The 20,455-nt window shown below is 35.4% G+C and overlaps 1 protein-coding gene and 1 pseudogene across 2 annotated transcripts in view; one reads left to right on the forward strand and one right to left on the reverse strand.

Moving 5' to 3' along the window:
- Window positions 1–17,555, forward strand: part of CCNT1 (cyclin T1) — a 32,088-nt gene extending 14,533 nt beyond the window's left edge. The window contains exons 6-9 of one of the 2 annotated variants that reach the window (XM_016151725.2): window positions 943–988; window positions 2,086–2,249; window positions 2,396–2,466; window positions 11,538–17,555. In XM_016151725.2, the coding sequence (XP_016007211.1) occupies window positions 943–988; window positions 2,086–2,249; window positions 2,396–2,466; window positions 11,538–12,944 (1,688 nt within the window). In that variant the 3' untranslated portion in view covers window positions 12,945–17,555. The remainder of the gene's footprint in view (window positions 1–942; window positions 989–2,085; window positions 2,250–2,395; window positions 2,467–11,537) is intronic. The other variant, XM_036236333.1, reaches the window with a different exon arrangement.
- On the reverse strand, window positions 3,680–3,798 carry LOC118614564 (annotated as a pseudogene).
- Window positions 17,556–20,455: the final 2,900 nt, after the last annotated feature.

Consider the following 20,455-nt stretch of genomic DNA (forward strand, 5'->3'; position numbering starts at 1 on the left):
ACACATATAAAATAATATTGAATGTCAGCTAATAGAAAAAAATTAAGAAAAAGTTTATATTGAGCAAGGATAGGGTTAAACAGAGATGGATATACGTTAATATTTAAGGAAGATTAAAATTTGCTTTGTCATCCACAGCAGCTTTTTTTGTTTGTTTTTGGAAAAACAAACTTTTTTTTGAATTATATTAAATCTATCTTATTTGATGATTTCAGGATTAAATCAGAGGTTCTCAATTTAAAACTTTAAAGCATAAATCCCTTTTTACAAACATATCAAAGTCTTCTGAATTCTAATGGCCTCCAAATTAGTTCATCTACCAGTTTAGTATTTCTTAGTGAACCCTTATATCAAATCTCTGTTATTTGTTAAAAATGCTTACATTCTTCTTAAAACATGTTGGTCATAGTCTAGGGAGGATATCCAGGAATTGAATTTTTTTTTAAAAATTATTATTTATGCCTACAGCACTTGGTCTTCCTAAGTGGTCTCCCATTCAAGTACTAACTAGGCTGACCCTGGTGAGCTTCCGAGATCAGACATTGGGTTTGTTTAGGGTACCGTGGCCGTAAACCATGGACTGTGGCTCTGCTGGGGTGCGAACCCAGGTCCTTCTGTGTGTAAAGCAGACATGTTAACCGCTACACCATGGAACCATGTCCAAGAAATTGAATTTTAAACGAGTGTCAGATACTTGGTGTAGAGATATAAGCTCGAGTCCCTAGGTCTGAAAGCAGCACAATTATTAATAATATAATTAAAATTGTTAACCTGTCTTTGGTAGGATGTAAACTTGAGGCAGTCAGGGATCATGTGTTCCTCATTCACCATTATATTTTCTACTTTGCAAGTATTAAATGCTTACTAAATGCTGAGAATACATGGAAGTAATAACTTTTTCCCTCCACCTATTTTTTTCTTTCTTTTTTTTTTTTTTTTTAGCAAGCAAGGACTTAGCACAGACTTCTTACTTCATGGCAACCAACAGGTTTATATTTTATTTTCCTTTCTGTTTTGGGGATAGGACTTTACTTGGGTTGGGATTGTCACTTTTTGAGGGACATACAGAAAAATGTCAGGTCTGGCACTTAGTAAACTAGAACTCAGACTCAGTCATGGATTTTTGATAATGTGTTACAGTTTTTTTGTAAATGTTGATTTTTATGCACGCTTTTCATATAAATTTCCATGGTGCTTTTTTAATTTACTAAGGTGATATAATTATTTACTCCTGATTGATAGCCTACTTAATTCTGTATGTGTTACTTAGCTTTGAAATATCCAAGAGAATAGTTCTGAAAGTTGGTAAACTTGGAATTAATTCATTGACAGTGACTGAAACAGTCTGATTGGAGGAGTCTGCAATAATTAGGATATTTTAAAAGACTAGTTCTTCTTCCCCCACTCCCACATATATGGGCATGTATATGTCTAAAGAATTGTAATGCTTTTTATTTCATCTTTTCTTTTTAAAGAAAAGCTTATTAATACATAATTTGTATTACCATGTAATTTGCTCATTCTCATCTCCAATCTATTGGTTGTTCATAGAAACTAAAGATATTCCTAATGACTTTCAGGGCTAAGAAGTTCATTTTTATAGTCTGATAGGAGAAATTAAAAGAAGAAACCATCAATCAAACATATTCACACTTAAGAGAGTGATTGTCTGTCTATTCATTATTTTAAATAGACCAGACCTATATTCTTAACTATATGATTTAGGGATTATACATATCAAATATCTTGTAATTTTCCTTAAGTTCTGAGTTTATACTCAGAAAAATTGATCTTTACTTTTAAAAAAACCAAGTACCCAGTTTTATTTTTGTTCATTTTATTTTTTTGGCCCTTCATCAGTTTTGTGGATTGAATGATATATAGTTGAAAAATTATAAACATTGTTGCCTGAGCAGGTGGGTTAATGGAAAATCATGTAAAGTGCTGGATCAGAGCACTGGATGTTTCTTGCCCTTCTTGCTCTGCAGTGTTTTCAAATTTTTTTTTTTTTTATGTGAATTTTTACCTTTGGATTCAGAATTGAGAGCTCACGACTCTCTCTTGTTTCCTTCCCTCTGATGTCAGCCTGCATTTGACCACATTTAGCCTGCAGTACACACCTCCTGTGGTGGCCTGTGTCTGCATTCATCTGGCTTGCAAGTGGTCCAACTGGGAGATCCCAGTCTCAACTGATGGGAAGCACTGGTGGGAGTATGTTGACGCCACTGTGACCCTGGAACTTTTAGATGGTAAGTTTTAGAGTAAGGGTCCTTGGAAAGCACTTGATCTGTCACATCTGGCCAAAGGTGACTTGATTCAGAAGAAAATAGTCGAGGTTATTCTTGTTTAATTATTTTTGTCTGAGTTTTTCTTATATGTTCTATTTTGTTTATAGAACTGACACATGAGTTTCTACAGATTCTGGAGAAAACCCCCAACAGGTTCAAACGAATTCGGAATTGGAAGGTAAGAATATACCAGAACTGGTTATTTACCCTAGGTTTGGAGTTTCCCATTTTTTAGTTACACAATAATTATGACTAGCTTTATAGCTTGGTTAGTGGCCCAGAGTCAATGGCTGTAGGTGACAGCAGGATTTTTGTGTTTTGCAACTCCTGTGATAGTCATTTGGTCAGCAACATTGGTTGTGTATTTTCTGTGTTGAGACTGTTAGGGAAAAAATGTGGCTTCTTTGAGTCAGAGTGATGGCTTCTGATAAAGATACAGAGTTATATACAGAGTTAGAGCTGCTACCATAATTTTGTCTTTCATATAACCTGCTTTTGAAATAGATTTTAGAATTTTTTAAAATATAGATTGAGGTCTAAAGTCATATTTCAAATATTTTTCAGTGTTATTTATGAATAATAGAATCAATCTTCCTTTTTTTTCTAGTGTCAGATAGAAAGTTTATTTTAAAATGTTCCCTGCATTTCTCAGAAATCCAGATTGGTAAGCTTAATTTTACTCTTGAGTGAGTTGCCTAGGGTTCAAAGGAGACTTGAATTTTTGTATATGACGTTAGGTAAGGGTCCATTGCATGTGGATGTCCAGTTTTCCTAGCACCATTTGTTTAAAAGACTGTCCTTTCCCTACTGAATTGTCTTGGCACCCTTGTCAAAAATCATTTTACCATGTAGGTGAGGATTTATTTCTGGGGCGTTCATCTGTATGTCTGTCTTTATGCCAATACCACACTGTTTTGATTACTGTAGATGTGTAGTAAGTTTTGAAATCAGGAAGTGTGAACCCTCCAGTTTCGTTTTTCATTTTCAAGATTGTTTCGGTTATTTGGGGTTCCTTGGGAATCCATATGAATTTTAGGATGGGTTTTTCTATTGTAAAAAATGTCATTGGGATTTTGATATGGATTGTATTGAATCTTTAGATTGCTACAGTATTCACATTTTAACAATATTAAGTCTTCAGATTCATAACATAGCATGACTTTCCACTCATATATTTAATTTCTTACAGCAGTGTTTTGGAGTTTTTATTGTATAAGTGTTTCACCTCCTTGGTTAAGTTAAATCCCTAAGTCTTTTATCCTTTTTGATGCTATTGTATTTTTTAATTAAATTAATTAATTTTTTTAGGCGAAGCAATCCTTGATTGACCTCACAGATTGCAAGGATCTTGTCAGTTTACAATCCCTTATTTTTATTTATTTATTTTTTTACGCCTACAGCACCTGGTCTTCCTAGGTGGTCTCCTATCCAGGTACTAACCGGGCCTGACCCTGCTTATCTTCTAAGATCAGACGGGATTGGGCTCATTCAGGGTGGCATGGCTGTAGACTTGATGCTATTGTAAATGGAATTTTATTCATAAATTCCTTTTCAGATTGTTTATTGTTTGTGTATAGAAATGTAACTGAATTTTGTATTGATTTTGTATCCTACTAGTTTGCTGAATTAATTTATTCTAACATTTTTGGTGCGGAATCTTTTTGAGTTTTCTGCATATCAGGTTATAACATCTGTGAACAGATAATTTTACTTCTTTCAAATTTGGACGCCTTTTTTTTTCTTGCCTAATTGCTCTGATGAAAACTTCCAGTACAATGTTGAATTGAAGTAGTAAAAATGGACACACTTACCTTGTTGCTGATCTTAGAGAAAGCTTTCAGTCTTTCATCATTGAGTATGATGTTCCCTGTGGGTTCTTCATAATGGCTTTTATTATGTTGAGGTAGTTTTCTTATATTTCTAATTTATTGATTTTATCATTCAAGTGTGTTGAATTTTGTCATACTTTTTTTACATCAATCAAGATGACTGTGTTTTTTTCTTCATTCTGTTTATGTGGCATATTACATGGGTCGAATTTTTATACGTCGAACCATCCTTATATTCCAGGAATAAATTTCAGTTGTTCATGGTGTATAATCTTTTTATTATGCTGTTGAATTCAATTTCCTAGTATTTTCTTGAGGACTTTTGCATCATTGGTCATAACAGATATTGGTCTTTAGTTTTCTTGGCTGGCTTTGGTATCAGGGTATTGCTGGCCTTAATGAATTGTGAAGTTTTTCCTTCATGTTTTTGGGAAAGCTTGAAAAGGATTGGCGCTCTTTAAATGTTTGACAGGATTAACTAGTGAAGTTGTTTTTTTTTTTTTTTTTTTTTTTTTTTTGGAGATTTTTGATTGCTGGTTCAATCTCCTGACTAGTTATAGGTCTATTCAGATTTTCTATTTCTTTATGATTTAATTTTGGTATGTTTTGTGTTTGTAGGAATTTGTCCATTTCATATAGGTTATCTAGTTTGCTTTAATAGTTATTCATAGTCCTCTTCCTATAGACCTTTTTATTTCTGTAGAATCAGTAGCAATATCTCCACTTTTATTTCTGATTTTTGTAATTTGAGCCTTCTCTTTTTTTTCTTAGTCCATTTACCTAAAGGGTAGTCAATTTTGTTGATCTTCTCAAAGAACCAACTTTTGGTTTCATTGATTTTTCTCTATTTTTCCATTTTCTGTTTCATTTATCTCTGCTCTAATCTTTATTATTTCCTTCCTTTGGCTAGCTTTGGGTTTAGTTTGTTCTTCTAGTTTCCTAAGTTTTAAAGTTAGTTATTTTGAGATATTATTAAAAATTATTTTTTAGAAATATAGTTGACATACAATATATTAATTTTAGGTGTACAACATAGTGATTTGACATTTATATACTTTATGATATGATCATCATGATAAGTATAGTAACCATCTGTCACTAAACAAAGTTACTTGTTATTGACTATTTTCCCTATGCGTACATTATATCCCCTGACTTACTTATTTCATAACTGGAAGTTTGTACTTCTTATTCCCCTTTACCTTTTTCATTCATCCCCTACCTGCCTCTCCTCTGGCAACCATCGGTTTGTTCTCTGTGTTTGTGTTTGTTTTGTTTTGTTTTTTTAGATCCCACATATAAGTGAAATCATACAATATTTGTCTTTCTCTGTATTACTTCACTTAGCATTATACCCTCTAGGTCCATCCATGTTGTCACAATAGGCAAGATTTCATTCTTTTTATGGATGAGTAATATTCCATTATGTATATACACACTACTTTTTTTAATTCATTCATCTATCAGTGGACATATAGGCTGCTTCCATATCTTGGCTATTGTACATAATGCTGCAGTGAACTCAGAAATGTATGTATCTTTTCCAATTAGTGTTTTCATTTTCTTTGGCTAAATGCCCAGAAGTGGAATTGCTCAGTTGTATGGTATTTGGTAGTTCTATTTTAAAATTTTTGAGGAAACTCCATGTTGTTTTTCATAGTGACTGCATCAGTTTACACTCTTACCAACAGTGCAGGAGGGTTCTCTTTTTCCACATCCTCGCCAACACTTACTATTTGTTGACTTTTTGATAATAGCCATTCTAATAGGTGTGAGATGGTATCTCATTGTGGTTTTGATTTGCATTGTCCTGCTGCTTAGTGATGTTGAGCATATTTTTATGTCTTTTGGACATTTGTATATCTTCTTTGGAGAAATGTCTTTTCAGCTCTTCTGTACATTTTTAAATCAGAATATTTGTGTTTTTTGATGGTCAGTTGTATGAGTTCTTTATATATTTTGTATATTAACCCCTTGTCAGATATCACTTGTAAGTATCTTTTCCCATTCAGTAGGCTGTCTTTTCATTTTGTTAATGGTTTCCATGGTATGCAAAATGTGTTTTAGTTGGATGTAGTCCAATTTGTTTATTTTTGCTTTTGTTGCCCTGACCTGAAGAGACAGTTCCCCAAAAATATTGCTAAGATTGATGTCAAAGGATTTAGTGCCTGTGTTTTCTTCTAGGAGTTTTGTGGTTTTAGGTCTTACATTTAATCTTTAATCCATTTTGAGTTTATTTGTATGTGTTATGAAAAGTGGTCTAGTTTCTTTTTCTTTTTTTTTTTTTTTGCATGTATCGGTCCAGTTTTCCCAACGTCATTTAGTGAAGAGACTATCTTTTCCTCGTTGTATATTCCTGCCTCATTTGTCATAGACTAATTAACCATATGAGTGTGGATTAATTTCTGGGCTTTCTTTGCCATTCCATTGAACTGTGTGCCTGTTTTTGTGGTGGGACCAGTTTCGATTATATAACTTTGTAGTATACTTTGAAATCAGGAATTGTGATAACCCACAGCTTTGTTCTTTCTCAAGATTGCTTTGGTTAATTCGGGGTCTTTGGTGGTTCAACATAAATTTTAGGATTATTTATTTTAGTTCTGTGAAAAATGCCATTGGTATTTTGGTAGGGATTGCATTAAATCTGTAGATTGCTTTGGGTAGTGTGGAGATTTTAAAAACATTCTTCCAGTCAGTGAGTATGAAAGGTATATCCTTCCATTTATTTGTGTTGTCTTCAGTTTCTTTTATCAGTGTCTTATAGTTTTCAGAACACAGCAGGTCTTTTGCATCCTTGGTTAAACTTATTCCTAGGTATTTTTTCTGACAGAGTTGTAAATGGGATTGTTTTCTTATTATCTCTTTCTGATAATTTGTTGTTAGCATATAGATATACCACTGGTTTCTGTATGTTATCATGTGACTTTACTGAATTTATTTATTCTAATAGTTTTTTGTTAGAGTCTTTAGGGTGTTTTTATATACAAGAGCATGGCATCTGTAAATAGTGACAGTTTTGCTTTTCCAATTTGGATGCCTTTTTTTTTCTTCTGGTTGCTTTGACAAGGACTTCTAATACTGTGTTGAATAAAAGTGGTAAGAGTGGGCATCCTTGTCTTGTTCCTGATCTTAGGGGAAAAGCTTGTAGCTTTTCAATGTTGAGTATGATGTTAGCCGTGGGTTTGTCATTTGTGGTCTTTACTATGTTGAAATATGTTCCCTCTTATCCTCACTTTGTTGAGAAAACATAAAAATGGTTGTTGTATTTTGTCATATGCCTTTTCTGCTTCTATAGAAATGATCAGGTGATTTCTATTCTTTTGTTTTTTGGTAATGTGGTGTATTAAATTGATTGATTTGTAGATATTGGTCATCCTTGCAATCCCTGGAATAAATCTCACTCGATTGTGGTGTATAATCCTTTAAATGTGTTGTTGAATTTGGTTTGCTAATATTTTGTTGAGAATATTTGTATCTTTGTTCATCAGGGATATTAATCTGTAATTATTTTTGTAGTGGCTTAGGTTTTGGTATCATTTCTTTTTTAAATGTGTTTATAGCTATAAATTTCTCCCTTAGCACTACTTTTGCTGCATCCCGTAAGTTTTCATTTTTATTCATTGTGTTTTCATTTTTATTCATCTCTAGGTATTTTCTAATTTCCTTTTTGATTTCTCCTTTAATCTATTGGTTGTTTAAAAGTGTGTTGCTTGATTTCAATGATTTTGTCAATTTTTCTTGTTATTGATTTCTGAGTTTATCTCATTGTGGTCAGAAAAGATACTTTGTGTGATATCTATGCTTTATTTTATTTAAAAAAAATTTTTTTTTTTTTGGTGATATTGGTTAATGAAATCCAGTAAATTTCAGGTGTACAATTTAACAGTTAGGCATATATATATTACATTGTGTGTTCTTTCTGTGTTCAGAAAGAAAGATTTCTTTCTGTCGCCACATATTTGATCCCTTTTATCCCATCTACTTCCCCCCAACCCCTACCCTTTGGTATATGCCTAGAAGGAATAATACTTTCACTATTTGTAACTATAGCAGTAATAGTTCTCAACTCCCACTTAGTCTAACCACTAGTCTGTTGTCCATGTCCATGAGTCTCTGTTTGTTGTGTTCATTTATTGCTTTTGGGTTTATATACCACGTATAAGTGACATATGGTTTTCAACTTTTTCTGTCCCGCTTAGTATCTATGTTTTAAAATCTATTGAGACTTAGTTTGTGGCCTAACTTATGGTCTATCCTGGAAATTCTTCCAAATGTACTTGAAAAGAATGTGTATGATGCTATTTTGGTTAGTGTTCTGTATGTCTGCGAGATCTAGGTGGTTTCTTTGCTAAGTCCTCTATTTCCTATCTTCTGTCTGGTTTTCTATCCATTACTGTGAGCGGGTTATTGAAGTCTCCAACTATCACTGTAAAACTATTTTTCCCTTCAATTTTGTCAGTTTTTGCCTCATATATTTTGATGGCCTGTCATTAGGTGTGTAAATGTTAGTAATTGTTAGATACTTTTGCTGTATCGAGCCTTTAAAAAATTATAGAATGTCCTTTGTCTCTTGAAACCTTTTTTGATTTAAAGTCTATTTTGTCTGATAGAGTATAGCCACCTACTCTCTTTTAGTTACTGTTTGCATGGTATATCTGTTCCCATCCTTTCACTTTCAGCCTGTTTGGGTTTTTCGATCTCAGTGCTTATAGACAGCATATAGTTGGATCATATGTTTTTATCCTTTCTCCTCATCTCTGTCTTTAAGCATTTAATCCAGTTATACATAATTATAGATAAGGAGGGACTTCTGTCATTAATCTGTTGTTTTTTTATGCCTTATAGCTTTTTTGATCTTCATTTTCTGCATGACTGTCTTATGTTTAGTTAATTTTTTATAGTAAAAATTAAAAATTTATTTCCTTTTTTGTGTATTCTACAGTTAGGTCTGTGTGGTTAGTGTGGAGATTATTTTAATATCCTAAAGTTAAAACTCTCTAGTTTGAATGTATACCAGTTTAACTTCAATAACATACAAACTCCTTTATTCCTGCATTCTTACCCCTTTTGGTTGTTGATGTGACAAAATTATATTTTTATACAGTGTGTGCTCCAAAATGTAAACCAATAATTGTTTATATCCATTAGGCTCTTAAAATATATAGAAAATAATATTTGGAGTTATAAACCAAAGTCATGGTAATACTAGGTTTTACACTAATAATTGATTTTTTCTCTTAAAATTTGTTAGTCTCTTAAATCACGTAGAAAACAAGAACCATAGTTACAAACTATTGTTAGAATAATGCTAGCTTTTATAATTGCCTATATTTTTACCTTTATTGAGATTTTTTCCCCATATGGCTTCAATACTGTTTAGTCTCCTTTCATTTCACCTTGGAGGACTCCTTTGAGCATTTCATGCACGGCCAATCTGGTGGTCTTGAACTCCCTCAGCTTTATCTGGAAATATCTTCATTTCAACCTCAGGTTTTTGAAGGATATTTTTTGCTGGATATAGGATTTTTGGTTGATAGTTTTTTTTCTTTTAGTACTTGGAATGTAGCAGCCTCCTCTCTTCTAGCCTCCAAAGTATATAATGATAAATCTCATAATCTTGTATGTGATAATTTGCTTCTTGCTTGCTGCTTTCAGGATTCTCTGTCTTTAGCTTTTGAAAGTTTGATTTAATGTGTCTCGGTGTAAATCTTGTTTGAGTTCTTAGTTAGAGATTATTGAGCTTCTTGAATGTTTATGTTCATACCTTTCATCAAATTTTGGAAGTTTTCAACCACTATTCCTTCAGATATTCTTCTTGCTCCTCTTTTCTCCTTCTAAAAATCCTATGATTTATATATTGGTATACTTAATGGTCTATCACAGGTCCTTAGGCTCTGTTCACTTGCTTCAGTCTTTTTTCTTTCTGTTCCTTAGACTCGATAATTTGCATTGTTCCATCTTGAAGTTTGCTGATGCAGATCTACCTTTCAATAAATAGCATATTTTTCATTTCAATTATTGTCCTTTTCAGCTTTAGGGTTTATTTTTGGTTTCTTTCTAGGGTTTCTACCTCTTTATTAATATTTCCATTTTGTTCACACTTTTCTTGACTTTCTCCACATCTTTAATTTTTTGAGTATCTTTAAAGGAGTAAAAGTCTTTGGGTAGTAGATCTGCCATCAGGTCTTTTTTAAGGATGGTTTCTGTTGATTTAATTTTTTCCCTTTGAATGGGCAATTAGAACTAATGAGCTTTTAGAACTAATAAATATTATATGCCTTGTGATTTTTTTTTTTTTTTTTGGTCGAGCACTGGACGTTTGACTTTAATAGTGTAGTAACTTTGGAAATCAGATTTTCTCCCTCCCCCCATAGTTTGCTATTTTTTCTTATTGTTTTGTTCATTTTTGGGGGGGGGGATGGGAGGGATTTTGTAGGGCATCTCTATGCTGAGGATCAGCCTGAGGTGTAAACCTAAGGTCTTTTCTGAGCCTTTCCCTGGACATGCATTCTAACTTTCCCTGTATATGGAGTTGTTTTTGAAAGTCTTAAGGTCTGACCCCCCCCCCCCCCTCCAAAGGGGAAAAAGCAAAAAAAAAAAAAATGAGAGGAGGGAGAGTGTTGGCCTTTTAAATCCCCTGGAAGTTGCTTCAGCCAGAGGGGGAGGGGCTTGCAACAATAGAAAAGGTGCAACAGTGGCTGCCTGCCTTTTGGTACGTACCTCTGTGACCGAAAGCAATAATCAGCAATCATAGCTCAGGTCCCCAATATTTGGAGATAGAGTTCGTTTTGCTCACCCTGGCTTCCTCAAAGAGTATGCAAACTTCTCTAGAAATGGGTACACAACTGCCTGCTATGTGGCTAGGGGTAAGCGATGGTAGTTTCTACTGTGCTGAGAAATGAAATTGATGGAAATTAACCCTAATTTACTGTCTAAGTCTTACCCTGGAAGTTGCAAGCCTTCAATAGACTCGAGTTCTAACATAGATTCTGCCAGTGCAATTTGTTATTAAGGTGGAGAAATAGATTCCTGTTGCTTCCTACTCCGTCACCTTCCCAGAATCCTTCTTTTTTTAAAGCTAAATAATATTTCATTGTATGTATATACCACATTTTCTTTATCCATTCATTGATAGATGGACACTTGGGTTGCTTTCATATCTTGTCTATTGTGAATAATGCTGCAGTGAACATAGGAGTGCAGAGATATCTCCTTGAGATCCTGTTTGTGTAACTCTTCATTGAAGGTTTTTAAAATCTTCTGTCTCTTGATGGTAATAATTATCAGTCTTATGTTAGAGTAGCTTTGTGCTTTTGGGCTATCCGGTGTGTAGTCACAACAAGCACAGTCTACTAATTTTATTGTTTTTTTTCCATTTGATATTACCTGTAGTGAAGAGCTATCATTTGCTTCATTCTAGGCATACCAGGCTGCCAAGAAAACAAAAGCAGATGACCGGGGGGCAGATACTAATACTTCAGAGCAGACGATCCTCAATATGATTTCTCAGAGCTCTTCAGATACAACTATTGCAGGTTTAATGAGCATGTCAACTTCTTCTACCACAAGTGCAGTGCCTTCCCGTCCAGCCACTGAAGAGTCATCTAACAACTTAAGCAATGTGGAGATGTTGCAGGGCGAGCGCTGGTTGTCCTCCCAACCTCCTTTTAAACTAGAATCTTCTCAGGGTCATCGGACTAGTGAGAATGTAGCACTTATAGGAGTTGATCATTCCTTGCAACAGGATGGTTCAAATGCATTTATTTCTCAAAAGCAGACTAGTAAGAGTGTGCCATCAGCTAAAGTGTCACTGAAAGAATACCGTGCAAAGCATGCAGAAGAGTTGGCTGCCCAGAAGAGGCAACTGGAGAACATGGAGGCCAATGTGAAGTCACAGTATGCATATGCTGCTCAGAATCTCTTATCTCAACATGATAGCCATTCTTCAGTCATTCTGAAAATGCCCATAGAGGGCTCAGAAAATCCTGAGCGGCCTTTTCTGGAAAAGCCTGACAAAACAGCTCTCAAAATGAGAATTCCAATGGCAAGTGGAGATAAAGCTGCCTCTTCAAAGCCAGAGGAGATAAAAATGCGCATTAAAGTCCATGCTGCAGCTGACAAGCACAATTCTGTAGATGACAATATCACAAAGAGCAGAGAGCACAAAGAAAAGCATAAGACTTACCCATCTAACCATCATCATCATCATAATCACCACTCACACAAGCATTCTCACTCACAGCTTCCAGCTGGTACTGGGAACAAACGGCCAGGTGATCCGAAACATAGTAGCCAGACAAGCACCTTAGCGCACAAAACCTATAGCTCGTCTAGTTCGTTCTCTTCTTCCAGTTCCACTCGTAAGAGGGGTCCCCCTGAAGATACTGGAGGGGCAGTGTTTGATCATCCAGCCAAGATTGCCAAGAGTACAAAATCCTCTTCCATAAATTTCTCCTTCCCTTCTCATCCAACAATGGCCCAGTTGCCTGGGCATAGCTCAGACACAAGTGGCCTTCATTTTTCACAGCCCAGCTGTAAAACTCGAGTTCCTCATATGAAACTGGATAAAGGTCCAGCAGGGGCCAATGGTCACAATGCAGCCCAGACAATAGACTATCAAGATACTGTGAATATGCTTCATTCCCTTCTCAGTGCCCAGGGTGTTCAGCCCACTCCGCCCCCTGCATTTGAATTTGTTCATTCTTATGGTGAATATATGAATCCGCGAGCTGGTGGAATGTCCTCCAGATCTGGCAACACAGACAAACCCCGGCTACCACCTCTACCTTCAGAACCTCCTCCACCGCTTCCACCCCTTCCTAAGTAAAAAAGAAGAGGAGAAAAAACTTCTTTAAAAACATATGCTTTTTTTTTTTTTTTTAAAAAAAAAAACAAACTACTGATTCTGGACTAAGAAAATTACTTCCCTAATGAAATATGTCTCCCTTCTTGGAGTAGGGAAAAATTAATATTGAGACATAAGTGGGAAGATGGTAGAGGGCCTTGGTTACTATATCTGCTGCCTCAGAAATGTAACTATTTTATTATAGTTTTTATTGGTATTAGAGACATGAGAATATTGAAGCTGTGAAAGATTAAGAATACTTTCTCTATTCTTGGCCTCTCCACCTCCTAATTAGGTCGATTAGAGTTGATATCTTCCCTCTTCTTACGAGGACTGAAATATGGAGGGTTTGTTTCTATCAAACAGTTGTGGATCCTTTTGGTGTTTAATATATCAGAAGAGAGGAAGTATTTAAACGTCAAAAATTTTTAAGAGACTTAAAAAAATAATTTAAAGAAAGTAAGTTATCTGTTTAGTTTTTTTTATATAATTGGGGAGGGGACAGGGATTCTTGCTGCGTGTATGAGATACATAGCAGTGAGTCCTGGGGGGTGGGATTGGAGGGTGGGGGCTATGTAGAAGGGATGGGAGGGTAGGCTTTTGGCCATGAGTTCTGAGATAGGCTCTGGCCACTTGAAGTATTGAGACCTTTAAGTGTGTATGTAAGTGTGGGTATGTATGTTTTTAAGTGAGTGTGTTTAAAAATCATGTTTTATCTTTCCCTCCCTGTCCCTCACCATTTTCACTTCCTAACAGTCTACTAGAGAGAACACGGTGTGGCCTTTAGAACATGAAGGAAGAGGCATGCATTCAACATGGTATTTTCCCCTTTCTTTATGTTGTACTTGAGTGGTAGCCTTCTAAATTCTAGTTTGGGCAAGTGCAGCCAATGGCCTAATTTTGGACTCTGGACTCTATTATAAACACTTCCTTTTTCACTCCTTTTTTCCTTTTGATGCAGAACAAAGGTGGGGTTGAGGAAGAAGGGTTAGAGAGCAAGGCTGGCTTCTGCCATATAGAATTAGGTGTGTCTTCTTTTCAAGTTGGGCTTTGGGAAAGTGTTCAAGTGAGAGCAGTCTCAGGGTCTCTGATGGGAAGAGGTATATGCTATATATCCTGCCTGTGAAAGTCCAGACCATATCTGAGGATAATTCTGGGAGAAGCCATTGAGTTAGAGGATCCTGAAAACAATGAAATTGTGATAGGGAATTTTTAAGACATTGTATTTTAAGTTATATTATAAATGTGAGACTTGCTTTTTATCTATATGTCTGAAGAGGAACAGCTGCATCCTTAATTTTTGCAGCTTATATAGCTTCAGAGATTGGAGCTTGTGGATTTAACAATACTAGTGCCATTAGGGTTAGCAAACCTAGCTTACAGATATTGTTAAGTTTAGAGTGTCCGTTTTTGGTGGCTTTAGACTCTAGGCAGAAGGTTCTTCAGATTTCTAAGGATCCTCTTAAAAAAATGGATCAAGTGTCCTGTTATGGGTACTCGGTTATCCCATATTTTAGGAGTTAACATTTTAGTTGAGGAAAGGAATCTTTTAAGGAGCTAGAAAAATTCTAAGCCAAGTTGTCTAACTGAAAATGCCACCTAGCCATGGATCATTCAATGTGATATTGTTTGGTCTTCATGACATTTTTTGCTATGGAAAAAAATGATGCAGTTTGAATTTGTTTTGTTTTTAATGTAGCTTCCTTTACACTAAATATTTTTACGGACAAATTGAAATTTTTTTCATTGGAAGTCATAGGGAGATAGGAGTTGTACATTTTCTGCTGCTTGCCATCAACAAATTGGGGAGAACACTGAAGTAGTTGGAATTGATGATGCACTGGCCTAATATAGGAAGGAATTTGTACAATAAACCTTAACTGAAAGTGAATTAGTGTCCGACATCTTTGCATATTTGAACTGTCTGGAGTGCCTGCCATTGCTGTGTAAAATGAGCTCTCTGCCAGCCTATAAACTAGTGTTATTTTTGACTTGGAATGTCACTTCACTTTTATAGATGACATTTTCCTCTTCTTGATAGTTTGTGTTGTGCTAGATAATTGGTAGCTGTGTGGTGTCTTTACTAAATATAGCCTTTCTGTTTGTTTAGATTTTGTTTGGTGAAGTCTGCTCTCCTTGGACCGTTAGTTTGCATCTGTATCTTTATAGAATTGATGATCACTGATTTGATTATGAAAGTGTCTTTTCCAGCTTTTAATTTTTCTCATCAGAAGTCACATTTTCTAATCACATGCATTCCCTCACCACAGAGACATACATATCCACTTGGCCTAATTAGCAGTTCTCCATGATAGTCTGTAGTTAAGTTTCTTAGAACTCTGTCAGCAGTGAACTTAGAAAAAAGTGCTTGCTAGAGCCTAGAGCCTAAGACCTGCTTTATACTGTGTAGTCTGCCTGTATACTAGTAGATCATTCTGGTATAGATCAGTTTAAAGACTTTTCTATATTAAGGCCTCTTGATACTGTTTTAAGGTATCTGCAGTGTCTGCTTTTAGATCTGTGCATATTTCATGAACTCATGGTCTCTGCATGGAAGCTGCTGCATTGTCCTTGGGTTAGCAGATGTGCCTGTCAGTAGCATGCATATTGTCCAAATTCCCATAAACTTAGGCTTCAAAGGGTTGTGTGGTTTCTAAAACTCTGTGTCTCTCTACTGTCACACTATCAACGAGTGAGAAATGGGGTTTATATACCCAAAGTTCATCTAGTAAACATGGCTTTCCCCCTCCTAGACTATCAAAGATAAATGGTAGTAAGCAGGCCTGGAGCCTAAAGTTCGGTAAAACTAATTCCTAAACTTTGCTTGAACCTCATGTTCACAAAAACAAATACCTGTGGATTGTCTTTTGGGCTTTTAATCAGACATCCATGTTGCTCTTAGCTGAACTCTAGTGAAGCATTAATCTAAAGCTGAATTGGTCTTCTGCAGTATCAGTTATGCTTTTTTTGGGTTTAAAAAATACATAGGAATTAGTTTAGTCTTCTCACTTAGGAATCAGTGTGTTTCCATACCTGAGATCCTCAGCTTGCTTTCTTTAAAAAAATGATTTTAATGTTTTGATTTACTGCATCCTTTTTCATAGTTCTGTATTATTGGCTTCACTAGTGTTGATATAAAAAATTTTAAATCTCCAGTTAGAAACAGCAATGGATTAGGATATAGGAATAAAATCATGGTAACATTAGTGCGGGATTTCCTTAAGCCTCAGCTACCTAATTCACCATATTGAAAATGCATACCCCTCATACCTTGCTTCTGGACAAAGGCAATCAGAGGGGTCTTATCCCAGCCTGGTTGGATTTTAAACATATGTGTTGCCCACAGAAACATAGGAACTGTGGGAACTTGGGAAATGATTACTTTTTAAAAAGGATTATTCTTTTTTGATGAGTTGCTTTGATATTAATGCTAGGAAAAGAGATTCTAGAACAGCTTGAAGTTGGAATGCAAATATTCTCTTGGGTTTGGGAGAATTTAAGCAGACTATGCAACCTTTCACATGGTGAGAAATAAGCCCTCCACAGTCCCCCTAAGCTTTTAGTGACTGATACCTCCCCCAAATTTCTCATGTTGCTGCTTGTTAACCCAGCTTTTAATGAGTATTCGCTCCTCATGGTTTAAGAAATGTTCATGTCGTATCACATTGTCAAGTTTTGTCTTTTATCCCTCTGTGGATGTGGGTTTGAAACAAGTATGGTACTGTAATCCTATCTAATAGAATGGTCTAGAATGATAATTATTTTTTAGTGGGAGACCCATTTTAATATTTCTGACGTTTTTAATATGAACTTGGCATTGGAAAAGAGAGGGAAAGAAAATGTTTACTAAAAAGCAGTGTCTACTCTTCCCCTTTGTGAGTGTGTATTCATGGTTGAATGAAAAGAACAGAAAGACCCTTGGGTTTTCTGTTGCCATGTTAAGTGTGGAGAGGGATGCTTGACAGCATGTTAATTGAAGCCAGAGCAGGTGTGTCTCCAGGTTATCAGGAAGTCTTCATTTTAAAGCTGAGGACCTGACCGATTCGTGGCTGATAACACTGGAATTGATTAGAAGATGGAGGTGATGGCTGGGTTAAGCACCCAAAGAAAAAGATGCAGCAGCCTGACTTAGTGTTAACCGAGGTTTCTGGATTTGAAACTGACCTTTCCCCTAAAATTGTCCGTTTTCTTATCAGACCAAAGAGCAAAGAACAACAACAACAAAAAAGTAAAACACTTTACCAATCTGTGTCACTCAGGTACAATTTTGTGGTGATATTTTTGTCCGTTTTCTTTGTATTGCTCTTAAGAGTCCTTTCTCAGCATATTATTCTGCTGTTGCCTCTGTCCTCCTTGGGGCATCTCAGTTCTGGATGCTGCCCCTAGTATCTCTACTGCTGTTATGTGAATGATAGGATGTAAATGACCATTACAGTAAGGGCTCTTTGTAAAAAAATTAAATTTTTAAAAAAATTTTTAAAAAGATGTTGTATACATTTTATAGTCTGGCTATCAGTTTGATATCTTGCTGTCAAGTATGTTTCTCGATCTGTATTTATCCATCCCATCAATAAATATCAATTATAAAACATTCATCTGATTGCTGTTTATGTGTACCGAGTCTTCAAATTAGATTTTACCTGTCATTTTATTGATATGATTATAGTTTTGTTACAGTTTTGATAGTAGTATGTATTTTCTTACTGCACAAGATCCTGTGGGAATTGAGTCCATCGGAAAGACCTAAGATTTGGTCATCATAGTGAAATCGATAGTATAAAGTATGATGTAATGGTGGGGGGGACCCTCATTCAGAATTGTTGTGTGGCCACCTGGAAGAATAACTGGTACACACAAAATACATAGCTCTTAATAGATGATAGTAACATGTACTGTTTATCTAGTAAGCACTATCAAACATTCATAATTGTATACTTAGTATCTTTGAGAAATTGAAATATTGATATAGACTAGGAGTGCATTTGGAAGGAAAAAATAAATAGCATTCTTGGTGGTACCTGGAAAAATTGATAGTGAATACTCATTCCTGGGACATAATAAAACCATACACACAAGGTAAATCTTATAAATTACACATTTAAAGAGAAAGAATTTTTATGCTAAAATATGTCATCAAATATATGGTGATGGAAAGCTATTTGACTCTGGGTAGTAAACATACAATGCAATATAAAGATGATGTATATAGAATTCTACAGTTGAAATGTATATAATTTTATTAACCAATGTCATCCAATAAATTTAATAAATTTAAAATTTAATAAATTAAAAAAAAATTAAAAGTATTCCAAAATTATAACACAAAGTTAGCAGTAGCTACAGTTTAGAAACTCACATTTCTGAAAAATCACTTGAGTTTTGTTCATTCCATTTTTTAAAAATAAAACAACTTAAGATTTTTGTTTCTACCTTCCTGAAATTTTGTGGAAGTCGCTGACATTTTAGGAATTCTTTTCTGGTTTGAATGGAAGAACAGAAAAGCAGTAAATGAAGAATGTGAGAATAGATGATGTTACAAAATTATAAATTTAGTGATTTGCCTTTAAGAGTTAATGCAACTGTTATCCTTGGGAGTAGATGGACTACAAATCAATATAAGGGTTGTGTACAACTATATCCCCTATTAAAGGGTTTGTTTAGCTGATACAGAGGTGGGCTTAATCTTATGATCAATGCCTAAATCATAAATTTTTTTCCTATACTTTTGAGATCTAAATAAGATAGGCTCCATCTCTATCATTAAACTTTCTGTAGAAAGTTTGAAGCCTTCCTGTGATTTCTGTGGCTTCCTTTAGAAGCTTACATTTACTGTAATCTCTAGCTCTGAGGCCTACTTCTGAATTGATTTGGATTATGGATGGTCACATGTCCTACTTGTGCTACTTTTTTGTACTGTGGAATCTCAATTTCACATACACAAAACAAAGATTAAAAAACAGTGAAAATAAGTTGAATACAGTAAGTCCTAACTTAACATTGTTGATAGGTTCTTGGAAACTGACTTGCAGCGAAATGACAGATAAGGAAACCAATTTTACTGTAGGCTAATTGATAGAAATAAGAGTTAAGTTCCTATGGCATATTTCTGGTAAAAAAAAAATCAAACTTATAGGGACTGAAAACACTTCTAATATTAAACATTGAGATACATGTGAGTTATATATACATTTAAGAAAGATTAATAAAGCATGATTTTCTAACTCACCCTGGACAAGACACCCTTCCAACGCAGGGTACTTTACACATGCCCACACTCACTCAGCTTGGGACAATTTAGACAAACTAATTAACTATGCACATCTTTATTTAGGATGTGGGAGGACACAAGTCCCAGAGGAAAACCATGCAGGCATGGGGAAAGTGTGCAAACTCCACACTGTGACCCCAGCTGGAAAGCGATTTTTTTCCTTAACGTTAAAGCTGTTGAATGAAAGGAAGTTAATAGATACACCTTTTCTAAAAAGTAGTTTCAGGCACTCCTCTGTGTTTCATTTATTCTTTCACTAGAAAATAGTACCTACCCAGTATGATGTAATGACTACTGATGGGAGTATGGCAGTAAACAAAACAAGCATCCTTCTCTTGAGAACTTACATTGTAGTTGTGGGGTAGACAAACAGTATGTTAGATAAGTACTTAGGAGAACGTAAAGCAGGGAAGGATAGGGAGTGTGTGTGTGCACGCGTGCGCGTGAGCACGCTCGCAGGTAAGAAGGGTTGTTGAAATTGGAAATAAGAAGGCTCAAAATTACAGTTCAGCAAAGACATGAAAGAGGTGAGAAAGCAAGCCATGGGAATAATTGGGATAAGATCTTATCAGGATCATTCTAGGAAACAAGTGCAAAGGTTGCGAGGTAGGAACATAGCTGTGAGGAAGCCAGTGTAGCTAATATGGAAATGAGTGAGGCGAGTAGTAGGATGTGTGCTTAGAGAGGCAATAAAAGTCTACATATTGTAGGGCCTCGTAAATAAAAGTGAAATGCGCACCACTGAAAAAATTTTGGGCAGAGAAGTGACATGATCTAGCTTAGGTTTTAAAATGTTTATTTAGGCTTCTGTGTTGAAAATGGATTGTAGGACTCGAGGGTAAGGGGGTTCACAATAATTAAGGTAGCTAAGAGATAAGAGTGGCTTGGACCTGGTTGGAGAAGGTAATGAGAAGTTACATATCTTGAGGTTGGAGCCAGTAGGATCTGCTATAAGGTAGGAAGAAAAGTCAAGGATGACTCCCAATGTTTGGCCTGCTCAACTGGAAGGATGGAGTTGTCATATACTGAGATGAGGATGTCTACAGAAAGATCAAGAGTGCGGCAATTATTCTCAATACCTAATTCCCCTACCTCTCATACACGCACGCTTCTCTAGGATTAGCGCCCCCCCATTCCAAATTTTAAAAAATTATTTTCCTTCAAGAGTTCGTCTTTCTCAGCCTCTATTTACAAACACCCTCAGGTCCACTTTAAACCTATTCAC

This window comes from Rousettus aegyptiacus, unplaced genomic scaffold, assembly GCF_014176215.1.
Source record: "Rousettus aegyptiacus isolate mRouAeg1 unplaced genomic scaffold, mRouAeg1.p scaffold_m13_p_2, whole genome shotgun sequence".
NCBI classification, from domain to species: domain Eukaryota; kingdom Metazoa; phylum Chordata; class Mammalia; order Chiroptera; family Pteropodidae; genus Rousettus; species Rousettus aegyptiacus.